Source organism: Prunus avium, chromosome 6, assembly GCF_965620075.1.
Source record: "Prunus avium chromosome 6, drPruAviu1.hap1.1, whole genome shotgun sequence".
Classification (NCBI taxonomy): Eukaryota; Viridiplantae; Streptophyta; class Magnoliopsida; order Rosales; family Rosaceae; genus Prunus; species Prunus avium.
The window spans coordinates 28,942,539-28,967,989 of NC_142289.1; the positions used below are offsets into that span (position 1 = coordinate 28,942,539).

Below are 25,451 nucleotides of genomic sequence, written 5' to 3' on the forward strand. Positions count from 1 at the left end.
GTTTAATTTTAATAAAAGTCAGAAAAATCCCTCATTTCTCTCTCTCTCTCTCCCCGCGCGCAGCTTCCCCTCCCTTCGTTTTTTTTCAGAACAGCCGGTGGCTTTGCAAGCCACCACCGTCGCCACGCCGGACCACCGGGCACGAGACCAGTCCCATTCGAACCGCCACCTCCTCCTCTCTCTTCCCTGGCCAGCACAGCCCTTGAAGCCGATGAAACCCGCCGGAAAAACGCAGAAAATTTGCTGGTTTTTGACAGATTTTCCCATTGCTCGTTCTCCCTCAATTCTCCACCAAATCGGACGAATGAGGTATGAAATTTCGACTAATTTTCATGATCTAGCTGCTGGTTGGGTAGGATTGCTTCAATTTTTAGCGTAGGCAAGTCGATTTTCGAATTGAAATTCTGCCGGTGTTGGGATCACGATTCCGGCCACTTCCGTCGACTTTTTGGGGTATGTCCAAGAACAAAAGTGACTCCAAATTAGGGGTATTACCTAGGGTAGGAGTCTTGGCTCGAGATTCTGAGATTTTCCGGCGATGCGATATCACTTTGGACACCCACGCGCTGCCAGCGAGTGTGGCAGCGCGTGGGCATGGTATCAGAGCGGCATTTTGTCCCAATGCGATCCCCTGATTGTCACGAGCGCGTAGGATTTTACGGATCTCAATTCGGATAACGTTTGAACACCGAACGGATTTTACATATCGTGTGTTATCCGGGTTCAATATGTTAGAACCGTTGGATCGTTTCAAATTTAATATATGTTGATCTAGGCATTCCTAGAATCGTACAGGATTCCGCGGATCGTGAATCGGAGCCCTGGATGTTCCGATTCAATGACTTAAAGTTTAATGTTATACGATAACTGTCTGATCGTGCGATCGCGAGCGATCCGACCGTCAGATATGAACCAAATTTGTAGGACATATTTCCCAGACCTTGTGGAACCCATAGGAACTTTCGGATTGTAAAACGGAGGTCGTGGGCCCCGCGGGCCCAGTTGACCAAATGTGGAAAGTTTATGCATGTTGTTTGAATGATTCATTTGAAATATATATATTTGATTAATGGATTTGATATATTATGAAGTATTTGTGTTGTATATTTGGGTTTTGATACATTTGAATATCTTGAGTGTAGATTTATAATAATTGAGAAAGTGCTATCTTTGTTGATTTTGTATGGGGTGCTTAGAATGTTAATTTGAGTGTTATTAGCACTACCTTAGGTACCTCCCCGGTTATGGGTTTTATGTTTGAGTTTTATTTTGCCCAGGCCTGTCGGAGTTTGCCCAGGCCCTTCGGAGATTGATTTATTTTGCCCAGGCCCGTCGGAGTTTGCCCAGGCCCGTCGGAGTTTGTCCAGGTCCTTCGGATGTCTTCTTAATACGATGCCTTGGGAAGGAAATAATAATGTTTCAGTGTGTTTTTATCAGATTTAGAATTGTGATAGATCTGAAATGTTTAGTGGTTCGGTTGTAAATAATTGTCTATTATCGGAGTTGTGACTGTTGACATGAGAACTACGTGTGGCTTGATCCCTCGGTGAGGGTATGTAGGCAGCCTAGGGTAAGGCCTAGGTGCAACCACGGGTTAAAGATTACTTCTGTGTGTTTTGAGTGTGGTGCGGACCATGTCGTTGGTCCCGAGATTCAGGTGAGAACGAGATGTGTTCATATTAGGAGGCTAAAGCCTCATATGTTGAAATTGGGATAGTTAGATGTTGTAAACTTTGCTTTCGGCTGTCATATTTATGTTTAAGTTATTAATTGCCTCATGTGAAGTACTATTTGGTTCAAGAGCTTGTTGGTAGTTTGGTTTCGGAATATTTGAAGGCCGGAGGCCAATTAGATGAATTGCCTGAGATTATATTGTGCATGCTACCGGTTGGTGTTGTTAAATGTGTTTTATGCAGGTTGGAATTTTTGGGGGATATTCAATTTACAAGGGAGATTCTGCCGAAATTTCGGTAGGAAGTCTCGTGCTCTTTTCCCTTAGTTTGGAAAAGAGGCTAAATTTTTAGTAAGTGGGCCCGGCATCGGTGTGATGTCGGAATTTCCACAGGATTTGTCTCGGGTTCCGAGGAATTCGGGGCTGGTCCTGTCACCGTAAGTAATGACCCTAATCTCTTTTTCCACGTCAACATTTATGGAAAAAAATGAAGTAGAAATTCTATTTCACGACGGTTATATAAATAGTGGTGACATAGTATGCGTCAATAACGTCGTCTGTTGTTTATTTAAAGATGTCATAATTGTATTTCACGTTTCTTGTTTGGTCATGTGTCGTGAAAGGTCTATGTAATGGTTGTGAATTTTAATTTTCGTCGTGGTATCCATTTTTTACGGCTTTATTATGTTAAAATACGTCATGTTTTGATTTTTAAACGACGTTTTTTTGTTAAAATTGGTCGTCTATTCTTATCCTTGACAATCTTTTGTCTCATTGTTCAATATACAGACGTCGGTTGTTATTTGTTAATGACGTTGTTGGTGTTAACAACGACAGGGATTCACCGTCGTGGTTTGCTTCTGTAAAAGATGTCGGTCGATTTCACGACGGTTTGAAAACTGGCTACACAACAGTGAATTCCCGTCGTCTTTTGCCTTTTTTGTAGTAGTGTCATAAAAGAATTTTGGCCGCCCAATATTGTACTGAATTCATATTTGGTTTTGACCTTTTAAATCTCAAAGTGGAAATCAAGAAAAGGACAGCCTAGTCAAAACACCAAGAGAGTTATTTCAAGTAATGTGGCCTATTAGGGCCATTTACCATACCAAACTGGTTTAATGACTCTTCAGTGGAGGGCCTTCAACACAACAAACAATAGTAACAAAAGTCCATGAATTATTTTGGATTGGATAGAGCGAGACATAAAGCAAATTTCAACTTAAGGCATCCTCTATCGCCCCACATTTTGCATACATGTCCACAAGTGATGTTTGCAACACCAAAGTGAGCGGCAACTTATTCTCAACCATATAGCGATGCATGACCTTCCCTTGCTCAAGCGCGCCTAAGTGTGTACATGCACACAAAACACTCACCATAGTCACCTCATTTGCTTTAGGCCCCAGAACCTGCATTCTCTCAAATACTACCAAGGCCTCCCTATAGTCCCCAGCCTTAACATACCCATCAATCAAAGAACTCCATGACACAACATCACGCTCTGGCATCAAAACAAACACTTCTCGTGCTGAAATCAATATTTTTGAGGTTTGCTCAATTTCTCTGGTGGATTCCAGTTTGTTGGTGGATTCCGACATTGTCACTTGGAGGGTTATTGTTCGATCTCCCTATCCCTTATATCTTGCTACGTCAGATAAGGTCGTTATGGTGACGGAAAGTAGCCATGAAATTGGGTTCTAAGAATATAGCGTCTTAAAATGAATGCTCCCAAGAATATATCATTGCACACAATATCAGTGTTTTTTTTTTTTTTTGAAAAAGTAATATTCTAAACTACTCTAATAATGTACAGAAGAGGAAGTCGAAATCAGGTGCAAAGAGGCAGACATGAACCTTTCTTTGGGTATTTTTGTCATTTTATCATCCTCCCCACTGTATCCCTCTACTTCTCTCTAGAACCAATTTTTCCTTAAGAAAGCCAGTGATCAAATACATTACTACTAACCATGGTCTTAAATATCGATAATATCCCGATAATATCTGATTTTTGGGGGTCCGATATTTTAACAACTAACCATATAGTTATCGTCAATATATCGATATTATCCCGATAATATCGGAAAGATATTTTCAACACTTTTATGAATGATTTGGTCAATATATCGAGATATTATCGATAATATCCCGATATGAAACTCAAAAAATGTAGAGAACTGAAGTAGCTCATTGAACTGATTTGGGCACTCTACGGAAAGCATGTCTCCTAGAGTAATACAAAAGTAGCTCATTGAGCTAATAAACAAAGCATGTCTAGCCGACAGAATGCTCACATGCTTTTACAAAATGGATAAAATATAAAACTTAGCTTTGGATTCCTTGGTTTACAAAATGGATAAAATATAAAACTCACCAACGTTTTTTCAACTTACATTACTTACCCTACCATTCAACCACTCACCTGCTTTTACTTACCCTACCATGGCAGTAGGCGGGCAGGACCAGGAATTGGTGCCATAGGGAAGAACTATACTCGTAGAGAAAGAGGCAAGGGGACATTGTCAAGTCAAGAAGATGACTCGTTATCTATAACTTCGGACTCTGTTGGAGTAGGAAGTAGTAACTATGATTATACTCATAACCAACCATTTCCCTACCCTTCATATCCCATTCCTGTTGGGATGGAATCAAGTGACACATGGAAAGAATCCGAGACTCAATCTTCAAATGATTTTGCTTATGGACAACGTCAACCAATCTCGGATCCATATGGGTGGCATGTTAACAATTACATGGAAAACTATTTTGGGGATTTATCATTTGATGACTACTCTTCAAAATATACTTACTCTACACATAGAGATGATGAAGATAGTGAAAATTTTGAACCTCATAGGAACTCTATGTGGTACTAAGTCACTCATGTATCTTACCATGCAATGTATAAAGTGTAAAATATTGTAGTAATTCATTATATATAAATGATTATGGTGTGTTTAATCTTCTTTCATTAATTACTACATATTTCTACACTTACGGTGTTTGCCAGCTCGCTATATAATCAACTTAAATCAATTAAATCCATCATGCAATGCATTTCCTTCCAATTTTTTGTGATAAACTAATAGATAATTGACTAAATAAACATCCTACAAAGTTTCAATAAAAATTTCCAAGTTTCTCTTACAATTTCCGTGGTTTTTATTCAATTTTTTCCGATACCGATAATATCCCGATATTTCCTGCGATATTTCCGTGTTTTTTGACTTCCGATACTTCCGATACCTCCGATATTTAAGACCATGCTACTAACAACTATCTTAAAGAAAAGAAAGGAAAAAAGCAAGAAATACCATCTTATTGAACCAGAGAACAAACCTGAAACAATATTCTTATTGAATGAAATTAAAAATGAAAACTACATAAAGAAGAAGACGACGAAGATATGATGAAAAAGCTTCAAATGCAGAAAATACAATACAATGCTTTAAATATAAAACAATTGAAACCATAAAGACGTACCCTAACAATTTTAAGTAGATCTAACACAAACCAAACTGACTGTAACTTCTCACACAATCCAAATAGGATCCATGTTTAATGCAAGATCCAACTCTCTTCCGATATTTCGAGACTGGTTTCTGCCGAAGAATTTTGTGTTTCACCTATCCCCTTGATTAATTTAGTTGAAGTTGATGCCCTTGAGGTCACGTCTGTGGAAGTAGAAGAATCAGCTTTGGTACATACGCCACGAGCCATGGCTACATTAAGCTGATGATCATCCGTAGTAGGCGGATTAATCTGCTCAAAGGTTTTCTCACCAACAAGAATACTCACAACGTCTGCCATTCTTGGCCTTAGAGTAGGAGATATATTCGTGCACATCACAGCCAAGGTCAAGATGGTGATGGCTTGTTTTGCATCATAAATGCCAGACAAATTTTTATCCACCAAGTCCATGAGGCTTCCATTTTTAGATGCAACATAAGCCTGCAGTAAAATGATGAGGGCTTAGAATTCAAAGTGTGCATGTTCACTTTAAAGTAGGAGAAATTGCAAAACACTATACATCCTGTCAGTTTTGCTTACCATGTCCAAGAGATACTCACTTTCATGGTTAAATTTGTATCCTGCATTTTTCTTTCCACTAACAATTTCGAGTATAACCACCCCAAAACTGTAAACATCAACTTTGCTTGTTACAAATCCTTGAATTGCATACTCAGGTGCCATATGTCCACTGCGTCAACAACAATAAAGCATAAATTAAAATTATATTTGCATAATGCACCCGTCATAGTATATGACACCAAATAATATTATTTCTGACCGTATAAGTTGAATTTCATGGTATTATTTTATACAGTGTTTCAGAAAGCGAAAGGTATTTGTTTTTTGTACACTTACTTTGGTGCTTCCACTTTGATGATCATAAGTTGTTCTTCCTCGGTGTACAGGCTTGCCATTCCAAAGTCTGAGATCTTAGCATTAAGAGCTCCATCAAGAAGGATATTTTCAGCTTTGATATCCCTATGAACCATCTTGAGTCTAGGGTGCTCATGAAGATGATCTAAACCCCTCGCTATTCCCAGGCAAATGTTAAATCTATTTTCCCAATTAAACTTCAATCTGGACTTCAAGCCTGCAAGCCACATGAATGATGACCACTTTAGCATTCTATGTATATATTCCTCCAGTTAAGTATAAACCATAAACAACTTTGTTTTTGTCATAAATACTGTATCAGCACAGAAAACACAAGTCACTACAACAGAAAAACCCTTTCATGACACCTGATTTGCGTCATATGAAAGGCATTTAATGACGCGGGGCAAGCGTTGTAACATGTGTCGTCGAATGGGGGTGTCATGGAAAGTTTTCTCAAAAGACGACATCTTGTATGCGTAACCTAACTGTATTTCGATGGTATTTCAATGACGAGTGAGTACCTGATCTTATTTCTTAATATAAAAGCAATACATGGTATGAAGAGGAAAATGTTGGCTAAGGTAAAATGAATGTAAGTATCTCTATCTGTACACAAAAGGAGGAAGTATACTGCTCCAGGAATATAGAATAAAAGAATTCAATGTTGTACTTGAAGAATTAGAAAAGGGAGGAGAAAAGATGAATTACCGAAAAAAGCGTCTGCAATGGACAGGTTTGGCATATATTCATAGATGAGCAAATGCAACCCTTTTCCAAAATAACCATCCAACAATTGAACAAGGTTCTCATGCCTCAAGGACTTTAAGGTATAGAATTCATTTAATAATTCCTCAATATTTTCTTTTGAGTGAGTAGAAAGTCTTTTAACAGCTACAGTAGTTTGACCACCTTCCAGTTCAGCCTGCATCAACACAATGGACTAATGTTTTTTTATCTGAACAAAAATTGCAACAGTCAAAAAATACCAAATTTCTACCACAAATTAAGTTCACAATGTAAAAGTATACCTTATAAACCCTTCCAAAATGCCCTCTACCGATCTCCATTTTGCTGCTAAAGTTTCGAGTTGCACCTATTAATTCTTGAAGGCTAACATGTTTATCTTGGCCTATCTGTATTTCTGTTCCGGGAAAAATCAAAGATGACATGTTAACTAGGAAATAAGAATTCTTGAAAAAGGGCATGGTGCAGTGTAGTTGTAGCTTCACCCACCTCTCAACTCTCTTTTCCCCAGCCAGCCCATTTTCCACATGAAAGCTAATAGAAGCAATAGAACAACTACACTTGAAGGTAGAGTAATAATCAATGCTTTCTTCAATGCAGAGCTTTGGGGAACTTCGAAGTGATATATATTTCATCGAAGCAGGGGAAAACAGCAAGAGAAAAGTCAAACTTCTTTAAAAGATTGTCAAATTAATTCAGTATATATGCAGTCTAACAAGACTAAACTAATTAACTGAAATGAAAACGGCCTGCTTGCAACCTTGAAGTAGCCACTTTTTGGTAAATTAATGGGGCACACACATGATGACAATATAAGCAAAGGGGTTCAAGTGTAGCTTGGAACCAACCAGAAGAAACTAAAGTCATAGCCTTTTGAATCACCTGGAGTTATGGAAATAGCAGAAATGAGAGGTCCATTCAAAGCAGGCCAGTCGCCTCTACTTCCCTTTCCAGCCCAGTAGAAGGAGATCTTCAATACACTATCATTAACATCAGCTTCGAAATATCTGATTTGAGGTTCATCTGGACCCTTTGCCTCTTTTGCGATGTCGAAATTCATTAGCTTTCTCTCATCCTACAACAAACGCTTCTTTTAACACGGGCAGACAGTATATATAAAGATGGTGCACAAGATTTCAGTTGATGGTACTCAATTTAGTGACAAATAATTGAATGACATCAGCACTTAATTACCTGGATATAAACGTCAAATACCCGTCTTTTTAGTATACTATATGATTCCTTCTCCCTGAATACTATTTCAGCAAAGTGAAGGGTCACGTTATATTTGCCTTTGTGTAAGCAAAAAGCATAATAACTTAGGAAGACAGGGGCAACCCGAGCATTTAAATATAAGTCTGACTCAGCGTCGTGAATTCCACATGACTGGGTCTGTATGAAATTACTAGAATTGGACTCCGGTGATAAGAAGTCTCCAGAAAGGCTATAAGCCCAGGTTTTGGATGGACTAATATAATTGAGTGAAGTTGAGTTATCTGCTTCATAATACTTGCCACCAAAATTTACTCCCTCACCACCACAATTTATAAACAAGGAACGAGCTGCAAATAAAGTGCAACATATGTACTGGAATGAGACATTAATAAAATGAAAAACAATAAAATTGACCTAAAATGACTACCAGTTTTCTTGTATAGATTGTTAAAACTATTACAAACTTCTTGTTGAAGTATTTAACGGTGCTGTTTATTCTATTGCCAATTTTCAGGAATCCTTTAGGTAAAGTTATGTGTGATTGTATACATGTCTGAAGAACCAACCAAACTCACATTTAGATTTTCGTCCAGGACAATGCGTATGCATGCGTTTCTTTGGATCCCTGAATAAACCACCGAATTTGTAAGAAATGCCCCTTGGCTTTTCTTATACTAGAAGAGATAAAAATATTAACATACACAAACAGTTGATCTGGATCGGTTGAACTGCTGCAGCAGGAAAACAAGTTCCTGAAATGTATGGAAAACAATCTCATCATAATTCCACATGCAACTAGATTGGTAACAATAAAAATAGAAAATTAATGCCAATTCTTACAGATGATCTTGCTTGTGCACTATGAAGCTAACTTTTGAAAAGTTATTGTACGACAGATCCCTGAAAAGACATATAGTCAAATTTCATAGCTAATGGAATGTGAGAACATAATAAGCTCCTAGAAAATGATGGCTTAGATAAGGATTTTTCTTTTGCATATCATTAAGAATTCTGGTGTCAAATCGAAGTAGCTGTCTGATGAAAGAAGTGTTTTAGTATCTAAATTACTGCATGAAACTTTTTGTAGAATTATCATTACACAACAACTATTCATATAAATATTTCATTGCATTGATAAGATTGAAGTTAAGAAGACACTCATGTTGGGAAAATGGCTCACCTAAGGATACAAGGTTGGTTTTGGCGCTGAAAGGAAGATTTTGAATCTGCCTAAAAGCGACCGGTCGCTAGGCATTTGCGACCGGTCGTTTTGAAGCAGATTCGAAGTTTGGAGCAACATCAACGAGCGACCGGTCGCCAGTTCTTTGCGACCGGTCGCAGGAAGCTAGCGACCGGTCGCTTAGCATTTGCGACCGGTCGTTTAGAAGCAGATTCAAGGTCTGGAGGAAAAACCAAAAGCGACCGGTCGCCAGTTCCTGGCGACCGGTCGTCCCAGTCGTGCTGTGACGATTTCTTACGCGTTTTCAACAGTGTTTTCAATGGCTATCGCTTTCCACAAGATTTCAGAGGCTTAGTGGGTCACTTCTGAGTTAAATGAACGTTGACTACCTGCTGGATAGTTGGGAGAGCACTCATGGCTAATTGGTTATCTTATTTCAAAGATATCACTCTCCATTTTCTGGTGTAAGTGGGAGGTGGCTGAGTTGGATTCTATTTACCTACTTGATCTGACATTTAGTCTAAGTGGTGACTAAAGGGAAGAACGTGGAGGACAAGCTGATATCTTATCTCTTGTCTATTGGCTTGTGTAGGAAATGGGGTGAAGTAAGATAACACAAGAGGAGAAAACAAGTTGAATAATTGTAAGTGGAAGAAGCTGGGATTCCAAGTTGAGTTAGAGCTGAAGTTTTAGTTGTGTGTTCAGAAAAACTAAGGGGAGAGCAAGAGAGTTCTCTAAGTGTATCAAGGTGTTGAGCAAGGGTGTGAGAGAAACAGATTGTGAGGGTAGTGTTCTAAGGGGGTTTCCTTTGTAAACCAAAGTTGTAACCTATCTTCATTAGTGAAATTTCTCAAGGTGATCACCAAAGAGGATGTAGGCAATTTGCTGAACCTCTATAAACACTTGTGTCATTTGTGCTTGGTTAATTTCTGTGTGTGTGTGTAAGACTCATCCATCATTGAGTTCTTTGTCCAAAGTCCATCAACAACAAGATCTTAAAAGGGCAGTGAGTTAGTCATTAATTCTCAACAAGTGGTATCAGAGCTGTGTTTGGCAGCTGGAGCTAGTTCTTCTCTTGGAGTGCTAGTGTGTTGAAGATGGCAAGTGACATGGAAGCTGAGAGTGGTAGCAGTTCACAGCATATGAAGCCACCACAGGCAGCAAGTATGAAGGTGGAGTTAAAGCCTTTCACAGGGAAGGAGAACTTCACTCTTTGGCAACGAAGGATGAAGTCAGCTCTTACACAACAACAGCTCCATGTAGTGTTGGTTGGCAAGGAGAAGAAGCCAGCAAGCATGACGGATGATGAGTGGGGAGTTCTTGACGAGTTAGCCAGAGGAGCTATCGAAAACTATCTCTCCGATGAGGTGCTCATCAACGTGATAAAGGATACAGCGAAGCAAACATGGGAGAAGCTCGAAGAGATGTTTGCAGGGAAATCGTTGTCCAACAAACTCTTCCTCAAGGAAGAACTCCTGAATCTTAAGATGGAGGAGGGAGGAAATCTAATGGAACATCTAAGTAGTTTCAATAGATGTGTTGCTGACTTGCAGAGGATGGATGTGAATTATAGTCCGGAGGATAAGGCTCTCATGTTGTTGACATCCTTACCTTCGTCCTATAAACACTTCCGAACCACTCTTATGTTCGGAAAGGTTACTCTTGATTTTGAGCCTGTGGTGCAAGACATCATGACACACCATAGGATGACTCAACGTTCGGGAGAAAACTCTCAAGGTGAAGGTCTAGTTGCAAAGACCGGAGAGAGAGGTCGTTCAAAGAGGCGTGAAGGCAAGAAAGGCAATAGAGGAAGGTCCAAATCCAAGGCGAAAGATGGTTGTTTCGAGTGTGGGTCAAAGGAGCATTGGAAAAAGAATTGCCCCATATGGAAGGAGAAGAAGAACAAAGGGAAGAATGCAGCAAACACAGCGGAGGATGTCACGGAAAGTGATGGTGAGCTTTTGTGTGTTAATAGCAATGTTAAAACAAATGCATTGGCTAATTCTTCAAGGTGTTCCTCTTCCGATTGGATTTTGGATTCCGGATGCTCATATCATATGTGCTCAAACAAGGAGTGGTTTGACACGTATGAGAAAGAAGATAGCAGTGAAGTGATGATGGGGGATGGCTCAATGTGTAGAGTCAAAGGAACCGGTACAATCAAGGTAAAGATGCATGATGGGGCTGTTAGGACGCTTGGAATGGTAAGGCACATTCCAAAGTTGCGTAAGAATCTCATTTCCCTTGGAACTCTTGATAAGAATGGTTATTCATTCAAAGCAAATGGAGGGAAACTCATAGTCTCAAAAGGTTCACTTGTGATTATGAAGGGTGAGATTCAACCTAATTGTCTATATAGGTTGTGTGGTACAACAATCATAGGTGGAGCAGCTGTATCTACAAGCAAGGACTCGGAAGATGAAACTCAGCTTTGGCATTTGAGGCTAGGGCACATGAGTGAGAGGGGCATGCAGGAACTACACAACAGAAAATTGTTGAAAGGTGTTCAAAGTTGCAAGCTTGAGTTCTGCAGATTTTGTACCATGGGAAAGCAATCAAAAATAGCTTTCAAGCAGCGAAACAAAGAGGAAGAAAGCACGGGTGTGCTAGATTATATTCACACGGATGTATGGGGGCCATCACCGGTTAAATCGAAGGGTGGAGCTCGCTATTTTGTGACTTTCTTGGATGATTTTTCCAGGAAGGTTTGGGTCTACTTCATGAAGGAGAAATCTGAGGTCTTCACCAAATTCAAAGAGTGGAAGGCGGAAGTAGAGAACCTAACCGGAAGAAAGATCAAGATCCTAAAGAGTGACAATGGTGGTGAATATAAGGACAGCAAGTTCCTTGAGTTTTGCAAAAGTGAAGGCATTAAGAGGCACTTTACCGTGAAGAAGACACCCCAACAAAATGGAGCTGCGGAGAGGATGAACCGAACTCTCATGGAGCGTGAGAGATGTATGAGAATTCATGCAGGGTTGCCCGAATCTTTTTGGGCAGAAACGGTTAACCACGCTGCCTATTTGGTTAACCGATCGCCTTCAAGAAATCTTGAGTTCAAGTGTGCAGAGGAGGTATGGTCTAAAAGGTCAATCGATTATTCGAATCTTAAGGTGTTTGGGTGCAGTGCATATGCACTTATTCCTAGTGATGAAAGATCCAAGTTGAAGCCAAAGTCTCTTGAATGTATTTTCATTGGATTTGAGAGTGGTGTGAAGGGCTACAAGCTGTGGGATCCAGTGAACCACAAGAAGATACTCAGCAGAAATGTTGTGTTTGATGAGAAGACCATACCTATGAACAAAGTCAAGAATTCAGAGGCAAAGGAGGATGTTGTTGAGAAAGGAACAACCTTTGAAGTTCCACTCAAGAAGGTGTCAAGAAAGACTACTCAGAAACAGCCAACTGAAGACGTTCAGGAGGAGGTGGAGTCCGACATTGAAGAGGAAGAAGCTGGGCAGCATCAACAACACACTCAAGAAGAAGAAGAGGCTCAAGAACAGGTGGAGCCATCATCTATAGCTCGGTCCAGGCCCAAGAGAACCATCAAACCACCTCAAAGGTTTGGATGGGAGATGGATGCAGTTCACTATGCCCTAAATGCTAGTGAAGAAGAACCAACCACGTTCCAAGAAGCTGTTGAGAACAAGGAACGGGAAAGTTGGATGGAAGCTATGATGCAAGAGATGGAATCTCTACACCAAAACTCAGTTTGGGAGTTAGTTCCTAAACCCAAAGGTCGCAAGGTTATTGGCTGCAAATGGGTGTTTAGGAAGAAAGAAGAAATGCATGAGAAGGGTGCCACCTTATTCAAAGCTCGGTTGGTGGCAAAAGGATTCTTGCAAAAGGAGGGAGTTGATTATGATGAAATCTTCTCTCCGGTGGTGAAACATACTTCTATACGACTACTACTCTCCATAGTAGCACAAGAGGACATGGAGGTGGAGCAAATGGATGTGAAGACTGCTTTCCTTCATGGTGAATTGGAGGAAGACATCTACATGAGCCAACCTCAAGGGTTCATTGAAGCAGGGAAGGAAAATCTGGTTTGCAGGTTGAAGAAGTCTTTGTATGGACTGAAGCAATCTCCAAGGCAGTGGAACAAGTGCTTCGATTCTTACATGATGAAGATTGGGTATAGAAGATGTGAATCTGATTGTTGTGTGTACTCTCATGCATTCAAGGATGGTAACTTCATCCTTTTGCTTCTTTATGTTGATGACATGCTAATTGCATGTAAGGACATGTCAAAAATCCAGAATTTGAAGACATTACTTGGAAGGGAGTTTGACATGAAGGATCTTGGTGCTGCACAAAAGATCCTAGGAATGGAGATAAGGAGAGACAGAAAGGAAGGCAAGTTGTGGCTGTCACAAAGCAAGTATATTTCCAAGGTACTTGAAAGGTTTAATATGATGGATTGCAAACCGGTGTCTACTCCTTTGGCGGAGCATTTTAAGTTAAGTGCAAAAGAATGTCCTTCTACGAATGTGGAGAAGGAGGAAATGAGTAAAGTTCCATATGCAAGCTTGGTAGGGTGTCTCATGTATGCAATGGTGTGCACACGCCCCGACTTAGCCCAAGCCGTTAGTGTGGTGTCAAGGTATATGGCGAATCCTGGAAGGCAACATTGGACAGCAGCAAAATGGATTCTCAGGTACTTGAAGGGCACCAAAAGGCTTGGGATATTGTTTGAAAGACAACAAGGAAAGGCATGTGTGTCGGGGTATGTAGATTCTGATTATGCAGGAGATCTAGACAAGAGGAGATCCACCACAGGATATGTCTTCACTTGTGGTGGAGGACCAATTAGTTGGAGAGCAGTGTTACAATCGGTTAGTGCCTTGTCTACTACGGAAGCGGAGTATATGGCTTTAACGGAAGCTTCAAAAGAAGCGGTATGGCTGAAGAGATTGGCAAAGGAATTCGGGATAGCTCAAGACTTGGTGGTGATTCTAAGTGACAGTCAAAGTGCTATTTGCTTAGTGAAGAATCAAGTGTTCCATGGGAGGTCCAAACACATTGATGTGAGATACCACCGGATAAGGGATTGGGTGAATGATGGAGACATCACAATAATGAAGGTTCATACAAATGAGAACGCTTCAGATTGCCTAACAAAGCCAGTCACAACAGCTAAGTTCAAGCATTGTTTGAGCTTGCTCAATCTTGTTACATGCTAAAGATTGAGGTGGAGTTCTTGAGAGTTATTAGGACGATTCTCAAGACATTACAGATGTCCTAGAAGGCAATGATGTCCACAAGGAGTATTAGGCTCGCCATGGTGGAGATTGTTGGGAAAATGGCTCACCTAAGGATACAAGGTTGGTTTTGGCGCTGAAAGGAAGATTTTGAATCTGCCTAAAAGCGACCGGTCGCTAGGCATTTGCGACCGGTCGTTTTGAAGCAGATTCGAAGTTTGGAGCAACATCAACGAGCGACCGGTCGCCAGTTCTTTGCGACCGGTCGCAGGAAGCTAGCGACCGGTCGCTTAGCATTTGCGACCGGTCGTTTAGAAGCAGATTCAAGGTCTGGAGGAAAAACCAAAAGCGACCGGTCGCCAGTTCCTGGCGACCGGTCGTCCCAGTCGTGCTGTGACGATTTCTTACGCGTTTTCAACAGTGTTTTCAATGGCTATCGCTTTCCACAAGATTTCAGAGGCTTAGTGGGTCACTTCTGAGTTAAATGAACGTTGACTACCTGCTGGATAGTTGGGAGAGCACTCATGGCTAATTGGTTATCTTATTTCAAAGATATCACTCTCCATTTTCTGGTGTAAGTGGGAGGTGGCTGAGTTGGATTCTATTTACCTACTTGATCTGACATTTAGTCTAAGTGGTGACTAAAGGGAAGAACGTGGAGGACAAGCTGATATCTTATCTCTTGTCTATTGGCTTGTGTAGGAAATGGGGTGAAGTAAGATAACACAAGAGGAGAAAACAAGTTGAATAATTGTAAGTGGAAGAAGCTGGGATTCCAAGTTGAGTTAGAGCTGAAGTTTTAGTTGTGTGTTCAGAAAAACTAAGGGGAGAGCAAGAGAGTTCTCTAAGTGTATCAAGGTGTTGAGCAAGGGTGTGAGAGAAACAGATTGTGAGGGTAGTGTTCTAAGGGGGTTTCCTTTGTAAACCAAAGTTGTAACCTATCTTCATTAGTGAAATTTCTCAAGGTGATCACCAAAGAGGATGTAGGCAATTTGCTGAACCTCTATAAACACTTGTGTCATTTGTGCTTGGTTAATTTCTGTGTGTGTGTGTAAGACTCATCCATCATTGAGTTCTTTGTCCAAAGTCCATCAACAACAAGATCTTAAAAGGGCAGTGAGTTAGTCATTAATTCTCAACAACTCAAATATCAGCTCAAAATTAATACAGAATTCAAATATGTATGCTCACACAAGGTTTACTTCCGCATGTGAACAACCAGACTGATACATACTCCGTCCAACCAAAGGTCAATCCAGTATATTTGAATTTGCCATCAATTGCAGGTTCAAAAAGCAACGATCCTAATTCTAAGAAATCTCAAAAGTTAAAGTTCAACTTAGTGAACTTGAGTCATAAACATCTTTAAACTTGTCTTACTTTAATCCCAAAGGTGTTAAAGGAAATTATGAGATACTAAGCTTTCGGGCAATCATTGTTTAAGAAATAAAGATCAATTATCAAGATACTAAGCTTTCAGACTTACTTGACACCAATGCATGAAGCTAAAAATAGCTGTAAATAGTTTAAGAATTTGAATATAGAAGCTTACAATCTAGTCTTGACTGCACCAACCCAAGCAGGGATTGTGTCATTAAGTTTATTTTTTGCCAAGGACCTGAGGAGAGAGAAAGTTAATAACAGAGTACTAACATCAACAAGAGTTCTGTTGTCTTTTGTGTACCAAAAACACACGAATATCATTCACTTACAAGTACTGTATTAAATTTAAACCTTTCATGGATTGTGGGATTCGTCCGATTAAATTGTTAAAGCTCAAATCCCTGTTAAGAATACATAGAGGCATTAACAACTTGGGAACTAGCTAACTAGTCTGTGAGATGAATTGTACATTCAAAAGCAGGAATTGAAACAAATCAGTAAAAATCATAAACATAAACCATTACTCTTGGGACTTGTGAAGGTGTTGTGTGTGTGTGTGTGAGAGAGAGAGAGAGAGAGAGAGAGAGAGAGAGAGAGAGAGAGAGAGAGAGAGAGAGAGAGAGACTCACAAGTATTCTAAATTTGACATTTTACCAATGTATTCAGGGATTTCACCAGTGATGGAACAGTTCCTTAATATCCTATAGAAACCATGAGAAGAGGTGAATGAGTGGATAAATCATGAACATTAGATGTTTACATCTAGTGATGCTGACTGCATAAGACATTCTGCAACTTAAAGAAATGTTGGGTTTTGTCCCAGCACATAGACTCTTGCAGAGCAAAATAAAGTTTAAATCTGGCCAGTGAGCATGAATTAATTCTACTCTTTGCCCTGTACATGTTTTTGTATTAAATCTCTTAAAAAATGAATAGATCTGTGCGACATGCAATAAAAACGATTTACAGAGTGTATATATTGTTCAGGTTTGCAAATCGTGGGAATTGGAAACCAGAGTTTGCTACGTCACTGATCGTTCTGCAAAATAGACACAAAAAATTCATCACGAAAACAGAGCTGCTGATTTTTCTTTTTTCTTTTTCCTTTTTTTCTGAAAAAGTGGGTTAATGAAACAGAAGGGGACGGTGTACTTACAAATACTCAAGACGGGAGTAATTAAAAAGTTCTGCAGGTAGACTCCCTTCAAAATTGTTTCCCAAAATTGACCTGTGAGCAGTGAAAAGTGTCAATGTCTCTAGAGTAGAAGCTTAATATGTAGAACTCTGTCTCATCTGTTAATTTGTAAGGACTTTTTATACATGTTAGCTCTTGGTACCGTTTACATCTATTCTCCCAAGGATTTACATGATACGACTAACTAAAGAAAAACTTACAGATAACGAATTTCAGTCCATTTTTTGAAGAAGTCAGCTGGAAAGCGACCAGACATATAGTTGCCAGATATTGAACTGCATTGGCCAATTAGGCTCTCTCAAAAATTAATAAATTCACCTTGCTGTAGATTGCAGGCATCAAGAACATTAAATAAAGAAAAATCCTTCTGCAGTCACCAAATTCCTTTACCAATCTTTTTTCCTCAAATGACGTGGCCGTGTTTCATTTATTCAAATCTGGGTCCACTATTGACCCCATTTATTTCCTACAAAATACTAAGGATGTGCATCGACATATCATTTGGTAAGCAAATTTGGTGACTCTGACATTATTAAATGAGAAACACTTACAATGAAACCATCTGAGTAAGATTGGCATAATCCGGGAATTCCCCAATGAGATCATTGGATGCCGCCAAGCTTCCACAACATGAGAACAAAACAATGTAATCCCAGTAGAGATTTAAGTCCCAAAATTTTCTCCTTCTTTTCTCATGATATATATATATATATATATATATATATATATATATATATATATATATATATATAACTTTGTTTGAAAGAAGCTTACAAGTATTGGAGATTGCTCAAATTACTAAATGAGAGCGGAAGACGACCAGAGAGTCGATTCTGATACAAAATTCTCAAAGCAGAAAAAAAAGGGAAGACGAATTCAGATATTTGTTTTCAAGCTTTAGCCTTTAGAATATATGTACATAATTTGTCTCTCTGTATGTGTGTGTGTGATGGAGAGAGAGAGAGAGAGAGAGAGAGAGAGAGAGAGAGAGAGTGTGTGTGTGTTCATAAGGTGCAACAAAGGTGAGCAAAGAACTTACAACATTTGAAGGGCTGTGATGTTTCCTAATTGGTTGGGAATTGAACCTGACAAGTTATTATAAGACAGATACCTGCAAAACTCACAGATTATAAAGAAGAATTTGAAATGTTATACAAAGGAACCAACTGATCATATCAAGTCCAAGAAAGTCGAAGAATTAAGTGCAATGGTGAAAACAAAAAGTTGCAGAAAGTTTACTTACAATAGTTGCAGAGAACTCAGTGCACCCAAAGATGATGGTATCTGTCCGCTGAGGAAGTTGTGATCCAGATAGCTTTTTGGCCAGAAAACAATGGAGCTAAGTTATTAGATGTTACCTTGTTAAAGCTCGGAGAGAGGGGTAGAAACAGATTAAACTTAAAGTCGAGTTAAGCCGAGTTGTAAGAAATACTGAAATGAGATATAGATATATACAAATTACAATATAGAATTCAAGATTAGATAGAAGTCAGCCCATGTAAGAAAAAGGAAGAAGGAAAAAACCATGTTTAAATTCAGTGAAGTTAATTGAACCGATGTATTTAAACCTTAAATTCTTTTCTCTTTTTTTTGGTAAAAAAACCTTAAATTCTTTCAATAGATTTTCCCTTAAAACACATGCCAATTCCACACTCCACACCTATTAGAAATTCATAGACAAACTACAATGACCAAAACAAGATTAAGTCTGACTTAACAGTTGATGCGTACGTATATTCCTTGATTCGCTTTCTCTAAATCCCAAAGAAAAAACTCTATAGAGGGGGAGAGGAAGCATCACTTCCCTTCTCCTCTCTTCTTTTACTTTTTTTATATTTAATTTTGAGTTTATAGGCTTCATTTATTTGAGATTATGTTTCATTGTAGTGATGTGAGTTAGTAGTTGTTGGTGTACCTGCTTTAATTTGATTTAAAAAAAAGTTTGTGGAAAATCTCAAATTGAAGGGTTAAATACCAGAAAAGAAAAGAAAAATAACTTTAAGGGAAAGCTTTGAGGAGGCTGGGGTACATATTGAGCTAAGGTGGTGAGCAAAAATGAACTCATATATTTCAAGAGTTGTGAGAAGAAAAAAAAAATTATTTTGAATTTATAGGCCTTATTTATTTGAGATTATGTTTCATTGTAGTGATGTTAGTAGTAGTTGGTGTATCTGCTTTAATTTGATTAAAAAAAAAGTTGGGGGAAAATCTCAAATTGAAGGGTTAAATAATACCCGAAAAAAAAAAGAAAAAAAAGGACTTTAAGGGCAAGCTTTGAGGAGCTCATATATTTCAAGAGTTGGGAAAGAATTTACCCCCACACTCAATACCATAATTAGAATGTCCCTCGCCCTATGGTCTCCCTCCCTTGTAACCAAAGCAAAAAAGAGAAAAGAAAAAAAAAACCAATATTGGATATATACTTACAGATAAGTAAGATTGCGCAAGAATTGTATGTGCTTTGATATGCCTCCTGTCAATTGATTTCTTGAAAGGTCTCTGAATATATGAAAACTTAATTAATATGCATTCAATAAATATGTATATGTTTTGAGGTAAGGTCTGGCCCTCAAGTGAATCCTTAAGTCCTTATCTATATTTATGTATATACACTTACAATTGTACGAGGGATGACAAATTCCACAAGGTATCAGGTATGGAACCGGTAAGTTGATTGCCGGATAAATCACTGTTCAGCATATAAGCATACAGAATCAACATTAATATTTTCTTATAATACATGCAATGGATTCATCGTTAAAGAAGAATGGAAGAAAATTAAATTGTATACCAAGTTAATATAATTAATAAATAAGAAAATTAAATTGTATATATTTAGGATACTTTTACTACATTTGTATACCACCTTATATGGCAGATAAGGTTGACATCCACATCAATTAAAACTATTTAACATTTTCTTTTCTTTTATAATTTATTAACACTTAAAAAAAACTATTAATTAAACTTTCTTTATTAAAATACACTTCATTGATTTAATTGATGTGGCATATGATATGGACATGACACATCACGTGGTATAGAAATGTGGGATAAAAATATGGAAAGTGTAGCATTACTCTATATTTAGTGGCTTGGTTTCCCTCTTTCGTGACTATTAATAGAAGGGATCGGTTGAAAGATTTTTTTTTTAAAAAGAAAGATGTAAAATATCTAAGCTCAACTTGATCCTGCACCAAAAGAAAAGGCACTGGCAAAGACAACTTCTGAAGCTTGTAAATTTTTTTTTTTTCAATTCTCTGAAATCTTTTTTTTAAAAGCTGATTATAAATATAGGTATGCATTAAAAAAAATTTAAAAAAAAACTGTTGGAATAATGATAGGAAATAGTTACAGCATCTCCAAATGCTTAAGCTTCTCCACTTCCTTAGGTATAAAACCAGTTAAAGCGGCGCCAGTTAAAGAACTGCAACACAAATCATTTGAGAAAAATTATTCTTAGAATATTATTATTAAAAAAAGCCCGAACAGTGCGCATCATGAGATGACATTGTTAAAAAGGCCCGAACGAGTACTCTGTATATATTATATTAATTTTATTGTGACTTACAACTCTTTGATATGGCATGCTCTGTTTTTGTCACGTCCACAGTCCTCTGTGCACTTGATCTTCAAATTGTTAGTATCCCAGTCTGGATAACGGCAAATTGAGCTATTGGGGTATGAATATGATGGCCTGTTATACTGTAACATATCTAGGATCAATTGGAGGACGTCCACTGCGAGAGAGAGAGAGAGTGTGTTAATATCTCAAACTCGAGCTGTAGCATCAAGGATTGTGAAATAAAGCAAAACTAAAATGAGTCTACGTGCATGTACATATTATCAGCAAAATAAGGTCCGTCTGGTAACATTTTCGCAATACATTTTCGAAAAAAGAAAATTAGAAACGAATTTGCATTTTCAAGATCTGAGAATGCCTCTAGTAATTTAGTTAAAAAACATATTAAAAAACAAGAACAGTGGAAATGTGTATGGTGCTTCAATATGAGAATAGCATAAACAACAATCAAATATGTCACATCTTTCAATTTTGTTGTTGAATTTGGGCTGAATACTCGAGCATATTTTTCGTTCTTAAGTAGCTCTCATAACAAAGTATTTCTTAATTCAAAATGAGAGAAATGTGAATAAAAAGAGTAGAGAGGGATGAGAAACAAAACAGTCGTATACCTTCTTTAGGATCCAACTCAGTAGTTGTCTCGGAAGATCCATGCCTAAAACCAAACTGCCAAAGGAGGAAACTCAGGAGCATATACTCAACAAGAAGTCTTGGACGGGTTTCAACCATTGTGCTTTGCTTTCAGATTCTAGTTTACTTTGGCAATATGCACACTAAGCCTTCTTCCCCTTTTTATAATGCAACAGGTTATACCATCTTTCTTTTTTCTTATAAATAATTTAACAGAAAAAAATACTGATCTAATAAATCAAATCATTAATTAAGTGGGAGCCGCACAATGAATGTAAACACCTTGCACACTGATTTTTGCCGTGTATGATTTGCATAAAATAATTGAATGCATCAACTTGGTCCTCGGATTTGTGGTGGCAAATTATTGAGGGCGGGCCATGCATTTCTCACGTGTCAGAGTAGAATATTGGTTGCTTCCTGGAAGAAGCAGAAAACAAACTTTATGATTGATTGGAAAAACTGCTTCTGGAAAATTCATTGAAATTTCAAAAAAGTAGATAGATAGAGAGAAAGCTACTTCTACGATGGTTTTCTCACCAACAAGAATACTCACAACGTCTTCCATTCTTGGCCTTAGAGTAGCAGATATATTCGTGCACATCACGACCAAGGTTAAGATGGTAATGGCTTGTTTTTCATCATAAATGCCAGACAAATTTTTATCCACCAAGTCCATGAGGCTTCCATTTTTATATGCAACATAAGCCGGCAGTAAAATGATGAGGGTTTAGAATTCAAAGTATGCATGTTCACTTTAAAGTAGGAGATATTACAAAGCACCATACGTCCTGTCAGTTTTGCTTACCATGTCCAAGAGATACTCACTCTCATGGTTGAAGTTGTATCCTGCATTTTTCTTCCCACTAACAATTTCGAGCATAACCACCCCAAAATTGTAAATCTCAACTTTGCTTGTTACAATTCCTTGAATTGCATACTCAGGTGCCATATGTCCACTACATCAACAAAAATAAAGCATAAATTCAAATTATATTTGCAAAATGCACCCGTCAATGTCATATATGACACCAAATCCTATAGTACTGTGGGAGAACCATTTGTTCTCACCAATTTATGTAAAATAATACTGAAAACCAAACAACACTTACATACACACAAATATTTTATCTATATTTTGCGCAGACACTAATTCTACCGTATCATCTGCCACATAAGGTGGTATAAAAATGCGGTATACAAATGTGATAACAACATAACATTATAATGATATAACATGTTACTGGCTTTGGTAAATGCACTCACTGTGATAAGAGAATCTATATTCTAAAAAGAAAAATAGAGGATATACTTTTGCTTACATAAGTGGAATCACAGCAAAAGATATAGGCTATTAGCAGACACTATACTTTGAACCCATGTGACATTACCATTAAATTAAAGTTGGATGCAATCCTCGTATTTGTTGTTATTGATACAAATCCTTTGATTTTTGTGCCAGGTATAATTACATTCTTTTATTTTTTATTTTTTATTTTTTTTACATATTATTTTTTTCATTTTTAAATTTCTTTGTTATTCCCATCATGCCCCTAAAAATTAAATAAGGTAAGAAATTAATTTTTGTCATAATAATTATGATATTGTCAAAATAATATAAACGGAAAATACTGCCGCAAATCACGTCTCGTATAATTTGTGAAATAGCTATTATATTTCAGTCATGCTCCTATATGAACGTTGGCTTTCTTTCTGTTGCGGCTTTGTATTCTTGCACTATGGCAGCCACAGCTTTCGTTATTCATTGATTTTGTTTGTTTGTTTTCTTCTTTGATAATACAATTCCTCACTGATTTTGTTGGTTTGTTTTCTTCTTCGATAATACAATTCCTCATTGTTTTACTTTTGATTTTGTTTAGCTCACCTTTTTTCATCACGTTTTTGTTGCTGTAAAGTTCATTCCCACCTAATGTGAGAGTCCGTATTTAAAAATTTTAAAAGTATTTATTAAAGAGGAATAAACATTATTATATATAAGTAATTATCTTGGATATATATATATATATTGTTTTACGTTTATAGTAGTAATTATAAGCATTTTATTTTATTAATTATTTTTATATTTTTATATGTTGAATTGAATAAGAGGCTTTGTTTTAATATATATGTGTGTGTATTATTATTGTCTTAGAATGTGTTTTAAAACGTTATAATTCTTGGTGTAGAGTTATTGATGTGGGTCATAGAGAGAAATATTTACTAATTGAAGGTGATAGTTTTCCTTTGCTTTGAGTTTGACGTGCAAGTCAATTGTGCAAGTCATCTTTTAAACTTGCAAGCTATTGGGATATTAATGAAAGATATAGTTGAGTCATTATTCTACTAGTACGTGTCTTCATAATATACATTCTTATCTTGTAATGACTTGGAGTGGAAGGAAAATTACTTGGGCACCAAGATTAAAACGTGATGACTACTTAAGTGATGATAGAATGTTTATTCTAGTATAAATAGAAAGCTTACATTTACAAGTTGTTTACTACTACATATAGAGATAACATGTATACAGTGTGATAGTTGTTAGAGAGGACTAAAGAGAGATGCAAGGAAAATATGTTATTGGAGGAGATAGAGAGCTTTGCTTGTGGTTTACTAAATTGGATTTATGCTTTGAAATCGAGGTAGGGATTTCTTGGGAGCCTTTACGGGGATTGATTTAATTAAATTTCGTGAGCACTATGTTATGCATGATATTATTATTTGATAGGCATAACTATATCATGTCATGGAAATTAGTTGGAGATGTTGGTTGGAGAAAATAATGACGGAAAAGAGGGTAATGGAAATAGTCTTTTGTGTAGTTGAGTCTAACTCTTGGCAGGTACCAGGTCTCAGGGATCCCACAGTGCACATGGTTTTTATTGGGTGATTCGGGACTGGCGAAAGGGAGTTAGACAAGATAACTAACAAAAGAGGAATTATGGGACGGTCGAAATGGGTGTTAGTTCATATAAATGGGCATTCGGGACCAAGTGATATAAGCATGGTATGGGACGTGCAGGTCTACTTGTCCAGTTATATGAATTAACAGGATTAGATGAAGAGCATTCATGCATTATTATTATTAATGTGATATTTGGTTGTGTGATTGCATGTCACTTAATTTAGTTATATCAATCTACGATGGTAAGGTCTCATGTCCCTACTAAGCTGTGGTTGCTCATCCCTCACCCTGTTTAATTTTTCAGATGAACTAGAGGGCAAGTCAAGGACTAAACCAACTGAGGCTGAATTAGATGAGAGTGATAGAGTTTTATTTATTAATTGTAAAGTTGTAAGATTTTGGAGCTATTTTTATAAGAGAAGTTTATTTTATGTTTCGGCTTCTTTTTATTTTATTTTACTTTTTATTTTCTCACGCACCGGGCGCAGGGTTTCTGCCTACCCCCGGGTCCGGGGCGTGACACCTAATATCTTTAATTAAGATGCAATTAATCATTAACACAAGTGGGTTTTGTGTTTCCCCCCACATCATTTTCGATTCCTTTGTTTCTTGATAGTTAATTATCTTCCAGTTTTTCCTATTTTTCTCATGTTTTTGTTTTGGCGTCTTACGATTATTGATAGTATCACTCAAATTCACACATTTTATCTAAAATCTACATGTTTATCAGGTATAGTAGAGTATATTACTTATGTGTTAGGTACATTATGTTATATTTACCTAGTAATTAGGTAAATTATTTTATATTTACCTAGTATTTAGGTACATTATCTTATATTTATCTTGTATTTAGGTACATTATCTTATATCTACCTAATAATTAGGTATATTATATCATATTTACCTAGTAGGCATGTAAATATTTGTTTGGAAGATATCATTAATAATTCTCTCCTACTTTCATTGTTTTATATGAACTTCTTTTATGTCATGGCGGCAATAGAAGGATTCAAAATTTAAAATATGAAATCTATTTAGAAGGAAAGAATCAATACATTAATTTGAATTTTCAATTAATATTCTTTCCTTATTTACCTCAAAGGGTAAAATTGACACATGAAAAAATTAATAAAAGTCTTTTCCTACAATTTCTCATTTGACAGGATCTAATTAAATAAAACGCGTGGAAATCGTAGGCCTCTCCTAATAAAGAGAGATGGGGGGTGACTTGAGGACGACAGCGACGACCCACCACCACCAGAGTCGTGTACCGGCAAAGACTTAGAATATTGGTTGCTTCCTGGAAGAAGCAGAAAACAAACTTTATGATTGATTGGAAAAAATGGTTCTGGAAAAT

General features: G+C 37.5%; 1 protein-coding gene and 1 long non-coding RNA gene across 5 annotated transcripts; one reads left to right on the forward strand and one right to left on the reverse strand.

The window, feature by feature from the left end:
* Window positions 1-46: 46 nt before the first annotated feature.
* On the forward strand, window positions 47-2,679 carry LOC110744431 (uncharacterized). Its single transcript, XR_002524635.2, has 2 exons — window positions 47-309; window positions 1,278-2,679. It is a non-coding gene; the product is annotated as an uncharacterized LOC110744431 (long non-coding RNA).
* Window positions 2,680-4,970: 2,291 nt separating this feature from the next.
* LOC110744428 (putative LRR receptor-like serine/threonine-protein kinase At1g53430) lies at window positions 4,971-21,330 on the reverse strand. 4 transcript variants are annotated; one of them, XM_088255307.1, is made up of 26 exons: window positions 21,171-21,330; window positions 20,548-20,716; window positions 20,332-20,403; window positions 19,594-19,665; window positions 19,404-19,475; window positions 18,220-18,291; window positions 18,016-18,087; window positions 17,751-17,822; window positions 17,528-17,596; window positions 17,177-17,251; window positions 16,938-17,009; window positions 16,749-16,820; window positions 16,411-16,482; window positions 16,111-16,182; window positions 15,951-16,016; window positions 8,858-8,917; window positions 8,719-8,769; window positions 8,593-8,642; window positions 7,997-8,364; window positions 7,685-7,877; window positions 7,292-7,357; window positions 7,087-7,199; window positions 6,767-6,980; window positions 6,038-6,272; window positions 5,720-5,870; window positions 4,971-5,620 (listed from the first exon to the last, which is right to left on the reverse strand). In XM_088255307.1, the coding sequence occupies exons 1-26, from the start codon at window positions 21,286-21,288 to the stop codon at window positions 5,228-5,230; spliced, it is 3,111 nt and encodes a 1,036-aa protein (XP_088111433.1). In that variant the 5' UTR covers window positions 21,289-21,330; the 3' UTR covers window positions 4,971-5,227. The 4 variants fall into 4 exon arrangements, with proteins under 4 accessions (XP_088111433.1, XP_088111432.1, XP_088111435.1 ...); XM_088255306.1 differs by having other exon boundaries at window positions 7,292-7,414; XM_088255308.1 differs by having other exon boundaries at window positions 5,473-5,620; window positions 5,740-5,870; window positions 7,292-7,414.
* Window positions 21,331-25,451: the final 4,121 nt, after the last annotated feature.